Genomic DNA, 23,416 nt, shown 5'->3' with positions numbered 1-23,416 from the left:
CCCCACCCCGCACCCCCAATCTCCTGGCATGCTCAGTATGTTTCTATATGTGTGATGTCATTATTTTGTGCTACAGAGGGTTTTTGCCCACTTGGAACCACTTCATGGATGGTCCTCATCTCTCTAAATTTAAGAGTCTGCATTTCCACCTCCACCCATCTCTGCTGCCTTCCTGCTTATCGTTTTCCTCCTCACTCTTTCAGCCTTGTGTAAATATGAAATATATTTTATGTCTGCATTTGTTAGCATGAAACAAACAAAAGGGCAAACTGTGGGGAACAAAAAATGTTGTGTTTGTCCTCGTTAGCAGTGGACGTGCCATTCCTCCTGCTTAGTGAAGACAAACAATGTGACACGCTTGGCTTTGCTGATGAATGAATGAAATGTCTGTCACTATGGCAGCTACCTGCTGGGCAAACACCTGAACAGGCCACAGTGTGCTCTTTTCATTTATGTCTATACCATACCTGTCAAGTTTTGTATTTAAAAAAACGAGAAATTTTCTGCCGCTGAAAATAGAAGTCGCTATATGATGTCATCACCTAATTTGCATAACTGATCATTTGCATGTAGTTGCAATCGAGGCTGTAGGAGAGAGGAAAAACGTCTTTGGAGAGACAAAACGTGAAGAAAAAAAACACCCTAAATATGTTTAGAACTACAAATGAACTTTATGAAATAACTTAATAACTTTAATGCCTTTCCTAGACCCACATTACACAGATCAATTTTGTCCCGTATTAATGTTAGAATATCAAATTTAAAGAAAACACTGTGGGGTCCGACTGCTAGCTACATTCAACCCTCCTTTATCTGAGCCACTTTTGTTGCCAACTTGTGTACGAAAACTCACTGGGTTGATAAAGGCTGAAGCGATGTCCGGTGATGGGAGCGGAGGGAGCAGGTGGGTGGGCTCAGTGTTTAAGTGAGGTCCAGGGGTTCGAGAGTGGGGTCGAAGTGAGGTCTGGGCGATGCCAAAGCATACGAAGGGATGCAGTATGAAGGCTTTATGTACACAAAACACGGCAACAGTGGAGGATTTCGGGTTTTCGGTCTATCTCCAAAACTCTCCAAAAGTCGCCGATGTCACAGGAAAAAGTCACTAAATTTGTCGCTAGTTGCTTTTTGGAAAAAAAGTCGCTACGGGGCTCTGAAAAGCCGCTAAGTTGGCAACACTGAGCCCAACCGAGGTTCAGTTGTTTTTCTGGGTTTGTTCCCGCTGTCTGCACTAACCTCAATATAACTGCCACCCAGGCTACTGCAGTTTGGAGCAGCAAAGGAATACTTTTTAAAAATTATTATATTAAAATACGGGAAGTTTACAGTAAAATAATATTACGGGAGGACGGCGGGACAGAGGGGTAAAATACAGGAGTTTCCCAGCCAAAAAGGGAGACTTGACAGGTATGCTATTCAGAGGGTTTGGGAGGCATAGACTGTATACAAAAGATGACATCACCATTGCTTTCAGGACTTTGGCTGCTGGCATGAAGCCTGAGAGAAATCAGCTGTTTGTTTTTTGTTTCTTTTATGATTTTGATCTACAAATTATTTAATTTTGGCTCATAAACAGCCACCATGACATCACTCACTGGTTAGTGAAGTCCCGCTTCGAACCCTCAAGTGTTTTCTCCATCGCCATCTTGGTCTTTTGAAACAGGTGTGACACTGGGACACTGCCAAGTCAAGTCATCAGCTAATGAGCGAACTCCAGGCTATCCACCTTTGTGATTCTACTAAGGAGCAGGAAAGCGCCACCAGCATACGTGATGATGCAAAACTGAGCAAAGGAATGAAAGGACTATTTATACACACACAGACAGGGGGCAACAATTACGCCAGCGAGGCAAGAGAATAAACGAGACACACAAACTCTCTGATATCTGTCTCAAAAATAACAACTAAACCTGAAAACCTTTCTGAGGAGTCTCCCCCTGTTGGCCGTTAGAAGAATGCAGTTTTAAGGTACTTACACACCAGCTTCACTTTTCAGACCCGACTTTGTCTTTAAATTAATTCAGTAACCAAAAATAAACAAAAGCTGGGTTTTATGGCCTTGGTTCACTTTTATCTACGTCGGCATAAATCAGCAGATGTAGCTGATAGATCACAGACAGCTGATTCTACTGGCCGAACACACGTTATCACACTCAGCAGGTACAAAACAAAGAGAAATATCAGCTGGAGATCCTTGATACACTCTAACCACTGTACTTGGATAAGAGTAATCAGATTACACGTGACTCCAGTGTTCCTGAATGTGATGCAATGCCTTCTGCTGCTCTCTGGCTCCACAATAGAAACAGCTTATGAATAGAAATACATTTAAACTGCTCATTATGGACATCAACTGTCAGGAGATTTTGGCCCAAGGCTGCTGTGCGTGTGTGCTGTGTTATACACTTTTTGTGTTAAGTCTCTTTTCATGTGCATGTGTGTGTCAGAGATTAGCTGTGTGTTTGGTTTCACCTGTGTGTGTGTGTATGTGTGTGTGTGTGTGTGTGTGTGTGTGTGTGTGTGTGTGTGTGTGTGTGTGTGTGTGTGTGTGTGTGTGTGTGTGTGTCCAAGGCTGGCATTCGTCACAGTGGCTGCTCTGAATGTATTCATGAGTTAGCTGTTGACACAGGTAGTTAGCTCACCTGTGCATACACACACACAAACACACACACACCCTGCTGTGTCTTTTGTCCAGGCAGTCAACAAAATTTGCCAAATTTCCTTCCTCAGTCCTCAGCAGAAAACCTGTTTCCAATCCCTCCATCTCCTTCACCCCTTTGTAGAGTTAAACTCCCATGATGCTTAGCAAACAGGGATCTTTGAAGTCAGCTGGGATGAGGGGGGATGTGAGGGGGGGATTTCCTGATGTCTAGTTTTGCCCAGATCTTTGAGTCAAAGTGAACAGACGGCAGTTTTCCTGGCAGCGAGGGGGGGGGGGGGGGTTGGAAGGTGGTATCTGTGTGTTGTCAGCCAGGATTCAGGCAGTTATGTAACATTAAATCTGACTCATTCAGCCTCGACTGCAGCAAAGTGACAATCGCACAAACTATACAACTGCATAGAAACAGCCTGAACAGCACTCACAGGAGCAATAATGTCAAAGCTTTCTTTAAGGATAAATCTGCACATGTGATTTTTTTTCTTATTTTCAACAAATGAAAATGTTAAGTAAGTGTGTGTGTGTGTGTGTCTCAGAAATGTGTTCCTTTATTACAGTGAAAGCCTTAAAGGCAGGGTGGAGGTTTGGGTGGATGGACAGGCTGATTCTGAGGCTGCTGTCAGGCACTTCTGCCTCTGACTGAGTGTGACGTGACATGTAAATGATCTAGATTACAGAGTATTTCTTCCTACAGTGTGTTTGTTACTGTGTTGTTGTGGTCATGGTTGATGCTTTGGTCAATGCTAGCATTAACTGTGACGTTGGCATGCTCCTGTAATCATTTATAGTTAATGATGGCGTCTCACTGCACAGCTTCGAGGCTGGAAGAGGATCAGAAGTCAAAACAGGAAACAGAGCGATTAATGTTGGCACATGCTGCTGTTCACAAAGATGCCAACACTGAGCATGGAGGGCTTTTTATTCTTTTAGTGAGTGTGTCGATAACACCCACAGACAGCAGAGAGATGTAACCTCTGAGTTTAAAAAGGGAAGCCAGTGCGGAAGTGCCTTTAACCTTCTTTAATGGCCACCAGGGGGTGACCTGTAGAAGTCTGTAGGACGTGTCCTCAGTCCTCGCTGTCTGTCACTTCAGCAGACGTACTCCTTGTGGCTCCATGGGCTCAGTCATTAATTTGGGGTCAAGCTGAATACAACATTAGCTCCCTTTTGTTAACTGTAGCTACATAGTCTTACTTTGGTTACTAAAGCCTATGCTAACCCTAGGGTATGCTATCCTGCATAAAGACATACAATCCGATGGCAGCATATCAGATCCTGAGTGGCAGTCTGTGATTGGATGATATTAACCAGTTACAGGTCGGTGTGGTAAAGCTGATGAGTTCATGGTTCTGACTGGTTGTTTCCTCTTTTTTGTTTTATTCAGCAGAAAGATGATATCAGCCTATCAGAGGGCAGCACGGTGGACCTGAGGAAGCCTGGAGAGGAAGAGGATGAGTACTCAGAGACAGCTGAAGAAGCGATGGACCCTGACAACTGCTTCCCAGACAGTAAGCACAAATGAACGCACACACACGCACACACACACACACACACACACACTGTGCCATTCGGAGGACTTGTAAAAGTTGAAGAGAATCATTCAAACTAAGTGAGATGCACTGTGAGGCTTCATGATGTTCTCTGTAAAGAGGAGCTGGAGGAGTTGGATACAATTCACACCCAAAAAACACACTTTGCTACATTCAGATTCACTTTTTTGTAGCACTCTGACATTTAAGCCTTCACTCAACTGCTCGTAGTAACAGGAAATGGTCTCTAACCTCGACCCCTGCACTAGCCTTCAATATGTGGGTGGCCCACTCCACATGCAAACTTTAACTCAAACACCAATATAAAACCAGCTGCTTCTGCTGAAGGTATTGTGTTTAATGAACCATCTGAGGTCTGAAACTTCATCGGTGATGACCCTAAGCTCAGCCCTGTGGGGGGTTGGAGTGTGTAACCCCAGTCGTTGTGAGAGTGGGAAGCCTCACAAGGCTCTGTTCATTTATCACTCCATCACTCGTCTGTCAGTCAGATCAGTGCACCTTCCTCTAAGCTACCTGTGTCTGCTCTACCTGCAACCACATGATTAATTAATGTCATTGGACAACATGCCCTATCGCTATAAAAACATCTGTTTTTTTCTTTTTAAACAGCAGTTAGCCAAAGCAATCAAATGTAACATTATTGCTTGTTACATTTTTAATTTGTAACCTATTACATTTGAAAAGTAACATTCTTAACAAGTTAGGCTAAGCACATCGTTCCTTCAGCTCCACCTGAACACATGTTCACAGGCTCGTTTTCCACCTTCTGTATCATACAGCATGCTTCCATTCCTTCTTTTTCCCTTTTTTCAAACCCATGTTAGATAAAATTGGGAATCTAGCACTATTTTAAATCTAATAGAGTCATTACATTTCTGTATCTGTTGAAGCTGTGAAGCTCTATCCTTTCATACTTGCATGGTTTCACCAGCCGTCAGAGCCCATCCACACCTCCCACTTGCCCCAAAACTTTCACAGTGAGATTTATGATCCTGTTCTGACTAACCCGGGTGAAAAACAAACACCTTCTTTCCTACCTGACTCAGCCGGTTTCCTCCTGGAGCGCAGAGATTTGTCTTCGATGCGCTCAGCGCAGCTAGCATGGCAATGATACAGAGACACAGGGGAGTAAGAGGGGAACACTGGAGTTTTATTGGGCTAACATCAGCCAACGAAAGGCAGGTTAATGGATAAGGGAGGAGAAATTTGATGCATTATGTTCTAATGGTAGCCACAGAACTTCAAGCATATTTATTTCTGTCTGTATGCAGATGACACACAGCTGTTCATTTGCATATTGCCAAATTTCTTTTTTTCACATGCTCTGTACGCAGTGTTTTACCAACATAAGACAAAGCTGATCATTATCACAGCAAAAGAAGAGAGTAGCTGTGCTTATACGGCCTGCAGGGGGCAACAACCTGAGCTCGAACATCAGTTTTAACATTTCTGTCTGTAATGCACAAGTGCATGTCTGACTTTCAAAATAAAAGTGCAACTTCCAATTACCTCTTGGATTTTATCAAGATATTTTAATACTGTGACATTTTCAAAAATCAAAGCCTGTGTAAGTTTAGAAAATTAACACAAAGCCCCAAAATATTTTCAAAATAAAAGCCCTTAGTTAGCTTTGAGGTGGCAGATTTTAAAATAAAAGCTTCTTAGTGTTTTTCTTTTCTGTGATAGAAGTATGAAATATCATCTCTTTTTGTTTTAGTCAGTCTGTTTACCTCCGTTTTAGAGCTCCTCTTGGCACAGCAGAGCATTCAGACCATAATTTTGTTTGCTAAAGCTGCAGATGGACAGGTTCATTGAATAAAACCTATTTACATCCAACTTTGTAGCAGCGAGCCACAGACCACATCTATGAGCAGCAACAATCCCACCACAAATTTCTAGATATTTAATGAGTCAAATTATGAAAATGACACCATTAATACAAGATGTAAAATATATGCACCATATTGTACTGTCCTCAGTTTATAGACACATGATCTCTGGGGTGTCCTATGGGGCACTTGAACATTGGAATTGGATCCTTTGAGATAAGATGTTCTCTGCATTTAATCCATCCTGAGATTTAGGAACTGCCTGTCTGGAGGGCCACCTGCAGCTCTAAGCCAATGCTGTAGTCAAGAGAATTGAACTTGTTTTTGATAGGAGGAAAAACCAGAACTCCCAGTGGAAACCAGAGCGGGGGGTCAGAAGGTACAAACCTTTCACAGAAAGTCCCAGGATCCAGTGGCAATGTGCTTTAGGATATTCACAGCCATGGAGTTCCAAAAGAATCTTATGGATACTGGCTCAGATTGGCATTCAGAGAGTCTGGAGGCCAGGTCAGTGGCTATAATGTCCACGTCATGTTATTATAAAGTTTAGGTGGTAGCACCACCAGAAAACCACAACCCAGGGTTCATTTTAATCCATTCTGTATTCTTTGTGGTCTTTTTGTGCTGCGGAAGCAACTTTATCATTATTCCTTTTTACATATGTTAGATTAGAGCGGTGTATTTGGAGTATTAATGCATCATATGAAGTGCATTCCCATCTAGTTTGATGGCAGAATCTGGATACGCTGGTCTTTTGCTGCCTTATCCATCATGAGTGTGGTTTGTAGTACAAAACCTCTGACTCGCAGGGTGTGAAGATGCATCCCCGCAGTCACATAACTACAAGCCCATCCCACCACCCACTTGCCCCAATACTTTCACAGTGAGATTTATGATCCTGTACGGACTAACCCAGGTGAAAAGCAAACACCTTGTTTCCTTCCTGACTCAGCCCATTTCCTCCTGGAACACACAGATTTGTCTTAGACACAGTTCAGCAAAGCCAGCAATGCCACAAAAGAGTCATAGGAGCTGTCAGGGGATTGTTTGCATGTTATTGGCTAAATGACTCCGAATTTATGGAGAAATAAGTCGACTTGCTCAGGCTTTTTGATTAAACCTTCACATCTGTATTTGGTTTTCAGAGGTAATGTGAGGTTACAGGGGAAAAGGCTCAGAAAGAATCAGGCCAGCCAGCTGGAAAACCCTCTCTGAGGAACACCTGCAGTGAATGCATTAGTGAGACTGCAGCGTGTAGCATACGCTGTTTACAAGTGACAAACATCTTGAATGATTCAGGGCAATTAGATAAACTGTACAGCAAACTCATAACACTGTAAACTACATTTTAAGTCCCCATCCTCAATCCAGCCAACACTTCACTCCTGACAGTGCTTGGAAAAGTGTTTAGAAAGCAAAACACAAAGTATCTGCTTTTTTGTTTGTTGGTTTAATAGTTCATAAACAAGGATACAAATAAATATTCATTTATTAATTATAAACAAACCAGATTTAGCCAACATTGTGTTTGCTGTCATGGCCAAAGTAAAAGTAATCCCCACAGATGTAAATACAGTATGAACAGAGCCAAGGAGTTTTGAAGCCTCAGCATTAGTATTTGGCTGCGATCATGTTGGTGAGCAGGCTTGGTTAGCAAGACTTTACAGTCCCAGATGTTGTACCTGCTAAGACACTACGTAACAGACTAACAAAATCCCAGACTTACTCTCACTGAAGCCTGTTAGTAAGTTAAGGGCACAGGCCTGCCCTTAACTTTAAGCCTGAGTTTAATCCAAACAAGTGAGTTAGGAAGAAATTCAGCTCCTACCCCCCTCGTTTGTCATGAAGGTGGAATTAACCTTAGAGGTCAAACCCTTTTTCACAGCAGGCTGTCTGCGTCTGTGGGGCCTGAGTGTAGCTGGCCTGCCCTTGCACTTCAGGCTGTGGCAAACTCTCTCTCTGCGTTTTGTTGCAGGAATGAAGGAGTCGACTGTCACTTTGCCAGTTGAGGTTGGTTTATTCTCCCAACGCTGTTTGAATAAACAAAAAAATAAGTACAGCAACTTGTTGTCATGGAGCTTCTACATGCACACCTCTCCTCAGCAGCACCTCCACACTGTAAAAAAGAATTTGTTGACTCAACTTGACTCAGTCAGGTAAACTTGTTGCTTTGACTAGGTTAAGTTTTGAATATGTAAAGCTTCAAGTGAACTAAACTTAAATAAATGAGTTGATCCAACATGCTGTTTGTTGACTTTATATAAAAAGTTAAGTAATTTGGACTAAAAATGATTAGTTAGTTGAACTGAAAGCATGTAATCTGAACTTGATAAACTGAGTTCAGATTACATGCTTTTAGTTCAACTAACTAATCATTTTTAGTCCAAATTAATGTATATGAAAAGTTAAGTCAACAAACTGCATGTTGGAGCAAGCAAGCCTCAACGAACTAAACATGAAATATGCATTAAAAGTTGTGGTGACTGACTGAGGCAAAGTATGGATGTTTAATGCTTCCGAATGAAGAAAGATAGAAATACTTACTTGATAATAACGTACAGTCCACTTCTTAACCAACATGGCTGCCAGGTGCTTCGCTAAATTTCAAATGTGACCCGCAACTGTAAGCATCATGTGACCATGATGTCATATTAAGGGCGCATGCGTATTACATAAGATACGAATCCTAACACGATTTCTTTAGCTAACTGAACGGATTATTTTGAGGTTTTAAGTATTTTTTCAAGTTGAAGTTGTTGTAACTCATCTTAGTTAGTTGTAATGGGCACTAAGTTCACTAAACATAGTTACATGAGTCCAGCTGACTAAAACCCCAAATCCTTTTTTACAGTGCAGTGACTGACTAGGTGTGTGCTATCATAACACATCTCATTAACTTTATAAAGTACTTAAAAATACATATAAACATAGATAATAAAAAAAAAGTGCATGGCATCTTGATTATATAGTAACAATTACTTAATAAAACAACTCTGCTTAAGGAGAACCCGTCTTTAACCGACCAGTGGCAATTTTATAAATACTTCTTTGAACAATGAATAAACGGTGAACATGAACATAAATAATTACATATTAAAAATTAACAAAATAAACAAATATACATGTCATAAATCAAAAAGGGAGCTCACATATCTGTGTGAATAAAGAAAAAAAATCAGTACAGCAACTTCTTGTCATGGAGCATCTACATGCGCACCTTTAGGAGAGAAAACTAACAAACAGCACGAGAAGCTGCCTGCACGCTCCTGCAGCCTAGCTGAAGATCGGCACCTTAGCATGTCACAATAAAGTGCTGTACTCTACAGAAAAAAACAATGGTTCACACTAAAAACACAAACAACATTACAGCACAATATCTGAGAATAACAAGCAGGGTTTGATCTGTTTTTTAGCACTTTTACTGCATTTAACTACTCCATAATCAGGAACGTGTGCCTACTTCTCCTCAGCAGCGCCTCCAGCGACTGAAGAGAGAGAAGCCCGAAACCACAGGAAGTGACACGTATAGGGAAGTCAAAGGTCCCACACACAAAAAATAAAAGCTCCCAAAATAAAGAAACAAATGCATACGTATGAAAAATAATAAAAAACAATTGACAGAAGATGGATTCCTGGTGAAATACAAATAAATCTTATCTTTTTTAAACACACCTGTTATGTGAGCAACTGTTTTTTGGTACTTCTGCTTAAATACAAATCAGTGAAGATGCATACCAGCCTGCATACTAGAAGCACTCAGTAAAAAACTGTACTGCCACATTATTCATCGTTAAGCATATAGTTTACTGATGAATACCTTTCCATACATAATAAACAGAATTCCCTCAGACACAATAGAAGCAAGGCCAGGTGCCACTCTTGCTGTTGGTAACTGTGACCCTGGTATCCCGTGGATCATATTTTGTGGAGGCTCACTCTCCATCATTTTCCAGTGTTAAACCAACGCGGGTTCTGTTCCCAGCACGAGGTGCTCTGTATGAAAGCGGCTGCCAAACAGCAGATGTTGTATTGGCTTTGATTCATTTAGAAGATTGATGCATCCATCGCAAATGTCCCAACACGCCATCCGGTTCTTCCTGATTCAGCAGAGTCCTTTGCAGCAGGTGGACATTTGTCACCGGCTGGTCTCAGATCAGCCACTAGAGCAGTGACAGAAGAGAGATGAAACATGAACGAAACTCTTTCTTTGTGCTACAGTGCTGTCACCTGTGTGTCTGCATTAATGAGTGAAACACATGAAGGGGAGCTAAGAAAAAAGTGCAGAAGAGGGAATTAAAGTAAAAAAAGATGGAGAAAATGAAGAAGAAACTGATCAGAGAGGAGATGAAGGGAAGATTCAGAGGAAAAGTGTGATGAAGGAGAAAATTCATCTTTGTGTGAGGGATCAAACCTCTAAACGTCCACCAGGTGATCTGCTGACCTGTCTGGGACTAGGGTTGAGTTTTGTTTGAGCCACAAATAAAAAAGACTTCAAAATCATTGAACTGAAGAAAATTATGTGACATCTAATATTCAATATCAGAGAGACAAGCCATAAGATGTTAGACTGTATTTACATCACTAACTGAACATAAAACTGCACATCATCCACAAAACAGTCAAAATGAACACTGTGTTTAAGGATTATCTTACTTAAAGGAAGCATAGAGAGTAGAATGGGACCCAGACAGGACCCCTGGGGAAATCCAAATGAGAGGATGAGGAGGAGAATCCTCCTGTTACAACGGAAAAAGACCTGTGTGATAATGAGGAGTGAAACCAGGCAAGAGCTGTGTCCTTTATAAAGATATCATATTCAACTGTATCTAATGCAGAACTCAGAAACAGAAGCTTTTGCAGCATTTGTCCTTTTGATAAAAGCTGTTTCTGTGCTGCGGTGGGCATGGAAACCTCAAAAATATGGCTGTTATTGTTCATATGCAAGGCTTAACTGCAAAGCTACAAGCATTTCTAAAATATTAGATAAAAATTGTAAATTTAAAAATGGCCTAAAAGTGGGTAAAGCCAGAGTTTCCACAGCAGGGTTCTTTAGGAGAGCTGCATTTGTAGAACCAGGTGGAACACATCCAGTAGACAAGAGAGAGGAGGTGAGGACCAATAATCCAGGAAACACTTGTGAAAGAAAGATCATTTAATCTCATTCTTTAATTGTCATCTTATTAAAATGACAAATGGGCTGAGAGTTCATAAGAAGTGAGGAGATTTTTGCCTCCAGGTTTGATGCTGAGGCAAACATCTTCCATTTGTTATGTGCCAATCCCCAAAATTTGTTGCTGTTTGTCTTTCACTTGGATGCATCCCACAGTTCAGGGACCACAGAGTGACCCAGCCGGTGTATTGTTGCTGGACTGGAACAAGAAGAGTCATCGAGATATTTTCACCTCCCTGACCCGAGATGGGCCACCGGTGACCTGGAAAAGAGGCTATAGATAAACAAATGAGTAAGATATGAAAGGAGACACAAAGGCAGTGAGGAAAAGTGCTGAACAAGTGGGAATTGATGGATGATCCTCATCCTCCATACAGCATGGAGAAAAGAAGATGTGGATCTGAAGATCCAAGTGAAGAGATGAAGGATTTCAGTGAATATGAGGAAAAAATGTGAGTGAAAAAAGAAAAAGCTGCTAATTAAGTGAGAAGAGAGAGGAAGAGGAGAGGCCCAGAGGGAAAGAACGGGAGATGATGATGACCATGTTTGACCTGCTGACCTTTTGACCTTTACTGCCATCAACAGATTTTTGGAGAGAGACACAGATTTGGACCTCCAGCGAGCTGCCGCCGCCTGGCTTCCCTCCTGAGTCAGCTCGCTGTCCCCTCACACATTGGACCAGCACCACCAGTGTGCTGACACAGCACTGTGTTACTGCGTGCCCCGGTGTGTGTGTGGGAGCGGTGGTTCCGGCGACTCAGCCGGCTGCTGCAGAAATAGGCCAAGAAAATGACTAACAGCAACGGGCAGGCACCAGCTGTGTGTGCACACGGATACTAGGAGGAAGCGGTTTGCTTTGTGTGTGTGTGTGTGTGTGTGTGTGTGTGTGTGTGTGGCCATCTGGACATTCAGGACTAACCCAGGAGGTTTGTAACATCTCCATGCTGCCCCTTTTTGAAGCTCAGGGTCGGTCTCAGCTCATAATCATTCTATAACTGATTTATTGTTACGACTTCAAACTCATTTCCTAACAACAAAGATATTCAGCCTGACCTCTCACAGCTCATCAGCCTCAGTCAGCAGTCAGCTCCTTCATATAACCTACTAATATATGCAGGTTTGAATGTACATCTGACAACAGGAAGACAAAGAGACTGAAAAAGCAAAGGAAGAGTGAAAGTGATGTAAATGGTCTCCAACCACAGATAGAAGTTCAGTTTCTGTGACACTAAAGTCACAAAGGTCAGAGTTTTCTTGCTAACATGGAGGTGTAGCTGTGTGTGTGTTTGTAATCCTCACAGCGCTGCAATTTCAGCTTTGAACAATAGTTTTTCTCTGTCTTCATGTCTTCATATATAAATATGTGTACAGTATATGTGTGTGTTCCTCCATGCTGTGATTACAAAGCACAAGAAGCAGCATGCCTCCCTGCTGCTCCCTCTAGCTGTCAGGAAGACAGAGTGTGTGTCGGCCTGAATGGCGACGCTCCCCCACCGCTAATTATTCATCAGGCAGGAAGAAAGGTCGGTCGAACGGGGAAAGCTCAGCGAGCAGCACTAACGAGCCGGAGAATGGCACAAAAAGAAACTCCTCAGAAGGTCATCGCTTTGCTTTCACGTTTCCTGCTTTTACCTGATCAAACCAAACAAAGGTCTCTTTATTTCTGCATTAAAGGGAAATAATTAACAGTGCATTCAGAGAGATGAGGACCCTGAGACCTGAGCGCCGAAGCAGGACTGGGGCTTTCTCAGAGGAAGTTCATATGCATGCAGTCTGAAGTGGAGCTCGGTTAGAGGGTCAGCTTCATCTGGAGGTTCAGTTTAAAACTGATGAAGGTTGTGCATGAGCCTTTTTGAGTACACACTGAAGTTTGAAGCATACAAAGATTCACCTTACATGATCAACTAAGTATAATGAAGATGATTTATATAAACAGCTGTTAAAATATTTCTGCTTGATAATGAAACAAACCCACAAAGTTAAAGCTGGTGCAGTGCTGACACTTTAATAAGGAGCTGATTCAGAAGGAAATTCATGCATAATGATTCCAAAGTGTAAATAAAGACAGAATGCAATGATTGGTGAATGAATGAATGAATGAATGAATGAATGAATGAAGTTTATTGCCATGTGGGTGAACAAGTTCACACATTGGAAATTGCAGTTACAGAACACCATCCAAGAATACACAAAAACACAACACACATGGGGGGATATGTGTCCTCGGGTCATGCAGCCGACTTGCAGCGCTACCTTTGGCAGGAGGAGAAAACAACACATCATGGGGAAGTTAGGTTAAAAAAAAAGTCATCTGGTACAGTGCTCAAAAAGAGCACTATACCAGGGTCCAAAAAAAACCACCTTAGCAAAGCATTTGCACATGTAAAGCTAGGACAGCGGCGGTAGGTGAGGTCAGGTCAGGAGGGGATGCAGACGGAGACGAGAGGTGGGGGCATTGTGGAGCCAGATGCCAGGATCCAGCCAAAACAGTTCGCTGATAGTGGTGGAATTTCATCAGCGGCCGAGATACACCAGACCCAGCTTCACAAATCACAACGCGGAGTGGGGGGGAGAGCAGCCGCACACAGTGCCCTGGAGAGAGATATGGTTGCCAACCCAAGGCCGGCAGGGGAGCCGAATTCCTGATAACAAATGTTGTTTTGGAACAGGCTGCTTGTTTTTCCAACAGCCTTCAGTCTTACTGGGAAACCATTCAAAAATCCAATATTCCAAATTCGTTGATTGCCGTCCTCACTGTGCAGAACCGAACTATATCTCCTGATCTAACCCCTCTCGCCTGCGAGCTTGCTAATCTTGCGGCTCAGGTCCACCAGGCTTTGAGTCTGAGTTTGTACGGCTCTGCTCAGCCCTTCCACCTGGGTCGGCAGCCTCTGCAGATGTCGAACCGCCATCCAGATTTTCTTAATTTGCCAGTAAAGCAGGTATCCACCGAGCCCAAACAGAGAAGATACCGCTACCAAAAAGCCGAATATATATGCGTCTTCCACGTCTTCCACTCCAAGGGCTGAGAAGCACACAGGTCTCCACGAGCTCCAAGAGTCGATGACGTATCCAACCGGGTCTGTTCCACTCGGACACGCAGGCTCCCCTGTCCCGGGTCTCATAGTGGAAAAAAAATTCGGTCAATGATGGAGAATGCCCAGTTTGCCAGATCCATGTTTCAATCTTGTTCTTATTCGGACAGTGTGTAAAAAACGCTCTCACAGCAAGCAGCAAGCGGAGAGATGGGGAGGGCAGGGAGATAGAGAGAGTGCGACCGTCTCCGACAAGAGCAGGAAGAAGAATCTCACACAGCCAGATTTTATTCACAGTAGAACACAGTGATGGCAGCAGCAGGGCTGTGTTTCCCTCTGTGCAACATTAACAGCAGGCTGTAAACGTCCGGGAACTCTTTGGGAATGCTGTCCTGTTCTGTGTGAGAGAGGATTGTAACTGCTCAGCAGTCCTGGCTCTGCTTTGTCATAAATGTTCTCAGCTGGTCAGAGGTCTCTCTTACTATGAAGCTGCAGAATGCAGTTTAGCATCATCCTGCTGAAATATGAAGGCCTTCCCTGAAAAACATGTCATCTGGCTTTAATGCAGTACTCTCTGAGGGCCCAAAGATAGATATGTGCATAGATATTTATATCTTTTTGTCCTTGTCCTTTGCACACAGAGGTTTCTCCGAGTCGTTGGATGATCTGATGTACTGCAGATGATGAGATATTCAGAGTCTTTCACGTTGATGAACATTATTCTGTTGCAAAGTGTTGATGCAGGTTTTTGCTGTTTCATCACTCAGCAGAGTCTCTGTGATGAACTGCAACATTTCAGTCTAATGGTAAATGTAGAAACAATGAAATGTTAGCACACCATCAAAGAAGGGAACCCATTCATTATAGCCCAGTGGGAGTGGTTGCTGGGCAACATGATGATGTCATAATATCTGATATAGATACAAACCTTCGGGGCCATGAGATGCACCTGTGTGGCATATTTGGCCACTCACCTCGTGTTCATGTAGGAGAGACTTTTTATAGTAAGATGTCCGTAAGGTGACTTTTAACCCTTCATATACAGTACCAGCCACACTCAGGGTGAGTGTGTCCAAACCTTTGGCTGGTGCTGTATCTTTTCATCATTTTTCTCTCAGGACACATTTTGCATGAGATTGCTTTTAATTTCACAGCATTTACAACTTTTCTCCCTCTTGCTTTGTTTTTTTCTTCCATTGCTGTGAAATTAGAAGCAAAACAAACAAAAGATTTGGTTTGTTTCTGTTATCTTCAGGCTGCTGTTCTGTATTTGAATCAGGCCACAAAGGCACAGAAACATTCACTCATTACCCACAGTTATCTCCACTAACCTGCAAAAACACACACACACACACACACACACACACACACACACACACACACACACACACACACATCTGTGCTAACAGTGAGCGTTAGATTAGCTGCCTCATTAGTCCTCTAAATGCCAGCTCATTGGTTAATGTTGTGATGCCACACGACACACAATGGAGACAGAATATGTGAGTGTGTTTCTGCCTCAGCGGGCAGTGTGTGACGCCTGCAGATGCAGCAGCATTTACTGCTCCTCTAGCTGAAAGGTCTCAGGTGTGAGCATAGACAAGGTGGCTGCTGACGGGCCCTTGAGCAAGACAGAGACATGCCACATTCTCTGTCACTTTGTCACATGGATCTTTTAGCACTTTGTCTTCATCACTTAAACTCTTCCTCCAAATGTGAGCTAGGATTCTGAGGACAGACAGGATGCACTGAATCTTTCACCCATGTTCTCAGGAAATGATGAATAACCATGATGGAGAATAGCCCCTCAGCATCACTTCCTATTTAAATATTCAATGATTTGATCACAGCTTTAATTTTTTAAGTACATTCTGTTCCCAAAGTTTAGATTGAAGTGGCTCAGTCTGAAAGGTGAAGCTGCTGTATTTTAAGAAGCTAAACTTCTGTTCGTATGGTATGTGTGTGTGTGTGTGTGTGTGTGTGTGTGTGTGTGTGTGTGTGTGTGTGTGTGTGTGTGTGTGTGTGTGTGTGTGTGTGTGTGTGTGTGTGTTGGGAATGTTACATTTATGTGGCGGCAACAAGGATCAAATGCAGTTACCTGGCAGGGGATCATTCAGGAGCATTTTCTCAGTAGTGTTCAATAACAGATCGATGCCGTGCACAGCAGAGAGCGAAGGAGGCGTCAGCTTGACCGATAGGTAATGTAATGAGACATTTAGAGCAGCATTCAGTGAGAGTTTATAGCAGCAAAAGTGTTTATTAAGACTGCCTCCAGTACAAGCAGAGGGGGTTTCCTAATGCACACACACACTGATAATAACGTTGCCAAGTGAGCTGATTGAGTGTCGGATTACTGTTCACTTGTTTTCATTGGATTATCCGACTGACATATTGGAGAAAAGCCTATTAGTAACCATGGAAACAGAAAGCCAGGGTAATCAGAGCTCTAATTACAGGCAGACAGACGTCGCAATCAGCAGAGTGAAGAGCTGCTTGTGATTTTGTTTTTTTCCTTCTGTCTGTTACAGGAAACCAGCACAGACCCAAGAGACAGTGTTTCCACTTACTTTACCTACATTTGTAACTTTGTTTATGGATTAATGAAGCGATATCTGCCACATTCTTAATTCAAATGTTCCTGATATGACATCACAGCTCATTGTTGAAGCCAGTTATAATATAGCTGAGCTGTTCTCTGAAAACACAATAGCAGTTTGGAGTTCCTCAGGGCTCCATTCTTGGGCCCCAGTTATTCCTCATTCAGCAAAATGACTTCAGTCCAATATAGTCTTCTCTGTATGTTTGCAGATGATACATTTTTCTTGCATCTAATTTTCAGTCAGTGAAAATGGTTCATCACCTCATGCAGTTAGTCATTTTTTGTTACGTTTTGTCTTTAGAATAGAATAGAATGCCTTTATCGTCATTATACAGAATGTACAATGAGATTAGCATCAAAATAATTCTCTCAAATGGCAAATAGAAAACAGGAAGTGTTAATTTAAAAATTTGCTTGCGTAATTTTCTAAAATGTACACAAATGTTCCCTATAACTACAGAACTTACCTGAGAATTACTACAGTTTGCAGACAAGACAGCTTCTTCCATGCAAACTATGTGCGACTGTGGCAGTTTGCTGGCAACCAAAGCAATTGCAAGGACTTTGCTAGAATTTCACCTAGCAACTGACAGCAACCTCCAGCAACTACTTACCAACTGGTTGGGAAATTGATATTTTTCAGTAGTAACCAGAAGTTGCCAAGGGTTTACCGACTGGTAAACCCTGTTTGGCCTGACTGACAGTTCTCAGGATATCTAGTGGTTCACAGCAAAAACAACATGTCAGGAGCTGATAAATGCTCATAGAGATCAAAGGAAAAAGAGTATATGCAGAATATATTCAAAGAATATTTACCCTGAGATTAGTCCCGTTTTTATGTTTTCAGTGCCAGCTATTAATATTTAACACAGCCCACAAGTGAAAAGCAGCCACAGCTCACGTCATACAAAGAAGCTGTGACAGCCGGATGGCTGTCCCTTATATTATGGCCACCCATGTTTGTTCACCCTCTGGTTGACAACCAATAGGATGCCACAGATTTGGCGCTGCAGTGTTCAACCCAGCCCATACTACTTGACTCAGGGTAGTAGGGGAACACGGAAGGAAGACGGCGAGCATCGATGAAAGACATGAGTATCCATGCGATCTCGGCCGTACTCATGGCAAGTTTAATCTCCTCGCTCAGTGGCTCTACGGGTAGCTTAGGCTGGTGATGGGACCCATCGGTGAGGAACTGCTGGGATGTGTTGACAGGAGCGACTCAGGATTGAACGAATAAAATCCTTGGTGTTGTAAGTCCTCCAGCTGGTCAAATTTGCTGGATTTAAATTGTTTTTGAACTGTTGACAGTGGCAGCTGGCATACGCTGTCTGTGGGAAATTGGGAACTCACCTCCGTGTTTTGCTTGTTTGTGGAAATCGGAAAACCCAGAGTGGAATCTTTGTTTGGCCGTGTTTTGTTTGAACTGAACTCAGAGGGAAACCTGAAGTGGATTTGTTTGTGTTTCTGTGAACTGAGAGACATTGGGGAACTGAAATATATTGCTTTTATTTTGTTTTCTTATGAATGAACTGAAGGACTTTGCCGAGCTGTGTGACGTGGGATTCATTGAACTGATTTATCTGTGTTTAATGATTGTTTTGTGTGTTTTTCTCTGTGCTGAATATATCATGTGCATTCTACTAACTGAACATACTGGGTTTGTTTTTTTCAATGTCTGAGGGTGTTAAGTCTTTGTACTCTGTGAGGGTTGTAAATCTTATGTCAGGAAAAAATCAAAATCCTACTGAATTATTTTCAAAAGTAGAAAACACAAACTTACTCCATGCATCAAAACCAGTTTGTCAGAAACTCAAATATTTACTATCTACTGGCTCCTCTTAAACTTCTGTGTATTTATCTGTGTACACCAATCAACCATAACATTATGACCACCTACGCAATATTGTGTTGGTCCCCTTTGGCTGCCAAAGCAGCCCTGACCCATTGAGGCATGGACTCCACTTGACTCCTGAAGGTGTGCTGTGGTATCCGCACCAAGATGTTACCAACAGATCCTTTAAGTCCAGGAAGCTGTGAGGTGGGGCCTCCATGTTTGTCCAGCACATCCCACAGATGCTCGATTGGATTGAGATCTGGGGAATATGGAGGCCAAGTCAACACCTCAGACTCTTTGTTGTGATCCTCAAACCATTCCTGAATATAAATAATATACATAGCTGTCAAATAATTTCAGATTTGACTGAGGTCCAAAGCTATGGCAGAACTGTTTTCTTTAGATGCTTGCTTCACCTCACTTGGAGCTAATTTCAAAACTACAGGTAAGATTCAAGAAGACTTTATTTGTCATTATATGTAAACATATAATGAAATTTGCATTCCAGAACACCCATCCAAGAGAAATACAAACAACAGAGACAAACAGGGGGGGCAGGTGTCTGAGGTCGTGCAGCCGTTTTGCCGGCGCTACCTTTAGCAGGAAAACAGAAAGAGATGGGATAGGTAGGTTAAAAAAATATCATCTTGTACTGTGTTCATTATGAACACCTTACGAGGTTCCAAAAAACACCTCAGCAAAGCAGTAGCACATTTAAAGCCTGGAGAGCATCCAGTTTGGGGATGTGTAAAAGGACGCTCTAAGCAGCAAAAGCAGGCGTAGATAGGGAAGGCTGGGGAGAAGAGAAAAATGCGTCCGTCTCCACCGAGAGCAGGAAAAAAAAAGAAAGTAGTTCAGTTCAGGCTCCACTGCTGGTTATAGAGAGAGTAGTCATGCTACGCAGATCCTTCCTGTGTGATGTCACTGCTGATGCATCAGTCTCTTTGACCGCATGCACTTGATCAAGTTTTCGAGCACTTTCCCCATTTCCACTGTCAGTTACTGAGCCATCATCATTCCTTGCTAAAGGGTATGTCAGCATCACTCACTCAAGAGTCATTGTTCCTGGTCCTGATTGTGAGTCAACATCAGGTTGCAGTGTGCTGTTCCAGGAGTCCAAACAGACTAGGGTTTAATATTTTTCCCGAAAATGACATGAGTCAAATCCTGGGAAAAGACGAGCCATTTCCCAGAAATCCAGGGAAAAAGTTTTTTTTTTTTTTTATTATTATTTTAATTAGGCCTTCTGTAGCCTGTGTCGGGCTTAACCTATTGTGATATTGTAGAGGTAGCTTTCCAGCGATGTCCTGTTATGCCCAGTAGGGGGCAACGTTGGCTTGATTAATGCAATAAAACCTACATCTCGGCATTCGAGTGCTCGAGCTATGCAGTGTTGTATCGTTCCTCAACACTCCCTTAACAAATATAATTCGAATATTCCTGCATTGTACATGAAATTATACCAAGATATTTTACAACTGCTGGTGCAAAACAATACGGTTCATCTCCACACAGCACTGATAAAGGCTCAGCCGCTTGTGCTGTCGTGCACACCGTTCCGCCAGTGGAACGCTGTAATAGTCATTGAAAATTTAACTACCGTACTACACTATAACATGACATAACACAGGGCCTTAAGTAATGCACTACGACTTGGTCATTGCCATTCTGGCTGCTTCCGTGTCTGAGGGTTAAAGTAGGTTCGCTGTGAATCGTCTTTTGAAAAACTGGCCAATCCTTATAGCCTAAAAAATATACATTTTATTCAACTCCATTTTAAAAGCGAAATATGTTAAAGTAATCTATTTCATGATACTTTCTTCACACATTAGGCCCATATCCTAAGTCATGATTGTAACAACTTGAAAAACTAGATGAATTGGACAAAATGAATCTGACTGGCTCTGATTTTTCTTTCCTACCTGAGTTTTCTGACCTTTAAATGACCCACGTTTAATCTAAAAAATACCAAAGACTGCAGAACACAGATCATTTATGTTTTGAATATAAACCTGTGAGTACTCAGTGCTTCACTGAACTCTGACTCGGCTTTATGTGAGTCTTGAGTGATTCTATATTTTTATTTATGCTCCACCAGAGCAGCTTTGCAGGATTCACAGTCCAAAATAATTATTCTTTATCTCATACTCACCCCCTCAGTTCAACCTCTGAACTCCTCCCCCTGTAAGACAGCTTTCTTCTGATTGGCTGACCTCACAAACAGAATGTTTCAGCCGCTGAGATGACCATATAAGGAAGATGCTGTCTATATGAAATCATATAGATCAGAGGGGAGAGCAGTGTGCAGCCTGAGCTTTGGGTTCACAGTCATTACACACGCTCAACTTTGGCCAAGTTTAATATGAACATCCACACAGGAACAGGAAGTACAAGACAGGAAGTCATTGGGGCACCGCCCAAGCTCACTTTAACTTTAAACCGGACTCTGGGTTCAATGCGTTAATGCAGCTTTGTGCAGGACCTGTGTATGCTGCAGTCCTGACATCATCACTGCATCACACAGACACACACACAGACTCACTAACCCTAACCCTCTAACCCTTTTGTAAGGGTCTGACAGCCAGTTAAGGTGGAATTGTGGTAATGTGGTATTCAGTCCTGTCTCTCTCTTGCCCACAGTGTGCGTTTCCAGGTTTCAGTGCTGTGACATCGACACCAGCGCAGGTCCCGGTCAGATGTGGTGGAGGGTGAGGAAGACCTGCTACCAGATTGTAGAGCACAGCTGGTTCGAGACCTTCATCATCTTCATGATCCTCCTCAGCTCGGGAGCTCTGGTCAGTCCCACACACACAGACTTTAGTGTCATTGATTTGAACTTCCAACAGTAATTAAAACTGTTTTAGCAACAATAATTTAATTTACTATTTACTTTATTTACTTGAGTTCACTACACATTCTTCCCATGATCATTGTTTGCTTTACCTTCTGTTTATCGACTGAGCTTTTATTTATTTATTGCAGTTTCATCATAGTCACTTATTTTCTTTCTCCAGCCAAACGAGTCCCAGTTACTCTACTTTCATTTTATTTCTACTCTACTTAATAACCTCATTCCATTTTTTGTTTGCTTAATTATTAAGTACAGAAATGAATTTGCCTCAGAAGTTTCACTGACTTCAGTAGCAACTTTACTCAATGAAGGCAGCATCATTTACTGCTTCACTTCAGTTTATATAATTTACTGTATGTATTTGTGTTTATAGATACAGTGTTACTAACTTATATGAATGTCCTGGGCCTCATTTTAGTTCATCAGCCTCATGCATCCCCATTTAATCTTAAATGAGCCAGCCCTGTGAAACCATTAAAAAAACAAGTGTTTGTTTCTGTGCAGAGAAATGTAAGAAAAATAAGTGCACTTTCAAACATAAATAACAACAGCAGAAATTATAGTTTGTTATGGATTAGCAGCAGTTCTGACTCAGCACTGCTGTTTGTAATAATATGTTCAGTTTAAAGTGCTGATTGTGGAGATCATCCATGTCTGCTTGTTTCTGAATTGGAGTGAGTGAAATCTGATTGGTCGGAGTGAATCAAAGCTCTCTCCACCCCTGTCCAGGCCTTTGAGGACATCTACATCGAGCAGAGGAGGGTGATCAAGGTGGTGCTGGAGTACGCCGACAAGATCTTCACCTACATCTTCATCCTGGAGATGTTGCTCAAGTGGCTCGCCTATGGCTTCAAGAAGTACTTCACCAACTACTGGTGCTGGCTCGACTTCCTCATCGTCGATGTAAGTTATTCATGAATTTAGTAGGTTAGGGACTGTGATGAAGAGACTGAAGTGATTAAAGGATTCAGGAATAATGTTGTCGTGTATAAATCCAGCGTTGAAACGATAAGCTTAAAAAGACTGAAGTAGTTTCAGTACTTTCATGTTTTTAACTGTGTTTTTAGTTTGTGGTGTCACAGATTTCTTCACTTTTATTCTATAATGTGTAAAAAAATGGCTTTGAAGGTCACTGTGCAAAAGTAAGTCTTCCAGAGACTGACTTGTAAAAATCAAGCTCCTCACCAACTGTCAGCTGGTGCTCATTTCCCAACATCTACACATGGATGGAGCATCAGAGAAATGTCAGTTTGATCCGTTTATTTAATGACAGTCCAACAGGACAAAGTTTGTGGTCAGAAGTTATTTTTTTGTTAATTAAAATAAAATAAATAAACATTCTTGGTAGAAAGAATGAGAAGAAAAAGAAAATGCACCTCAGTCTCAAACTCGTGATGTCACACTTCCATGGCATCTGACACGCTAACAGAATGTGGATGTACATGAACAGAATGGCTTTATATTTCTCACTGATGGTCTGACTGGACCTCAGGATTCCATGGAAACAACACCAACATCCACCCGTCAGTGGTTCTGGGTTCGCAGTCGTAACCGGTTTTGAGTAGGAACATAACATCAGGGTTTCAGCCATGTTTGCTGGGTTTGGATTTTAGCTCTCACTCACCTCCTGATGCCTGCTGGATCTCCTCCAGTGTGTCAGGAAGGGAATCTCTGTGCTTGATTTTAATTTGGGGGAAATTATAGGGAGGCAAGTTAGGCTGTGCTGGAAAACAACATTTTAGATGTGCTTTGTATCAGCACCGAATGGCAGAATGCTTCAGTAAAGATCCCCGCACTAACAGTCCAACTCTAGTGTTCATCACCACGAACGTCTTTACAGGATTCAGGTCAGCTTGAAACAGAAGCTGTTCGTGGTAAAATCACAGCGT

General features: G+C 42.2%; 1 protein-coding gene across 1 annotated transcript in view; it reads left to right on the top strand.

The window, feature by feature from the left end:
* The window catches only part of LOC115799203 (sodium channel protein type 4 subunit alpha-like), a 330,533-nt gene that overhangs the window by 253,146 nt on the left and 53,971 nt on the right, over positions 1-23,416 (top strand). The window contains exons 23-25 of the mRNA XM_030756224.1: positions 4,041-4,164; positions 21,317-21,471; positions 22,257-22,430. Of these exons, the coding sequence (XP_030612084.1) occupies positions 4,041-4,164; positions 21,317-21,471; positions 22,257-22,430 (453 nt within the window). The remainder of the gene's footprint in view (positions 1-4,040; positions 4,165-21,316; positions 21,472-22,256; positions 22,431-23,416) is intronic.

Source organism: Archocentrus centrarchus, chromosome 20 (genome assembly GCF_007364275.1).
Source record: "Archocentrus centrarchus isolate MPI-CPG fArcCen1 chromosome 20, fArcCen1, whole genome shotgun sequence".
Taxonomy (NCBI): domain Eukaryota; kingdom Metazoa; phylum Chordata; class Actinopteri; order Cichliformes; family Cichlidae; genus Archocentrus; species Archocentrus centrarchus.
Note: the sequence above shows the minus strand (reverse complement) of the source record. Positions and strands in the feature narration are given on the sequence as shown.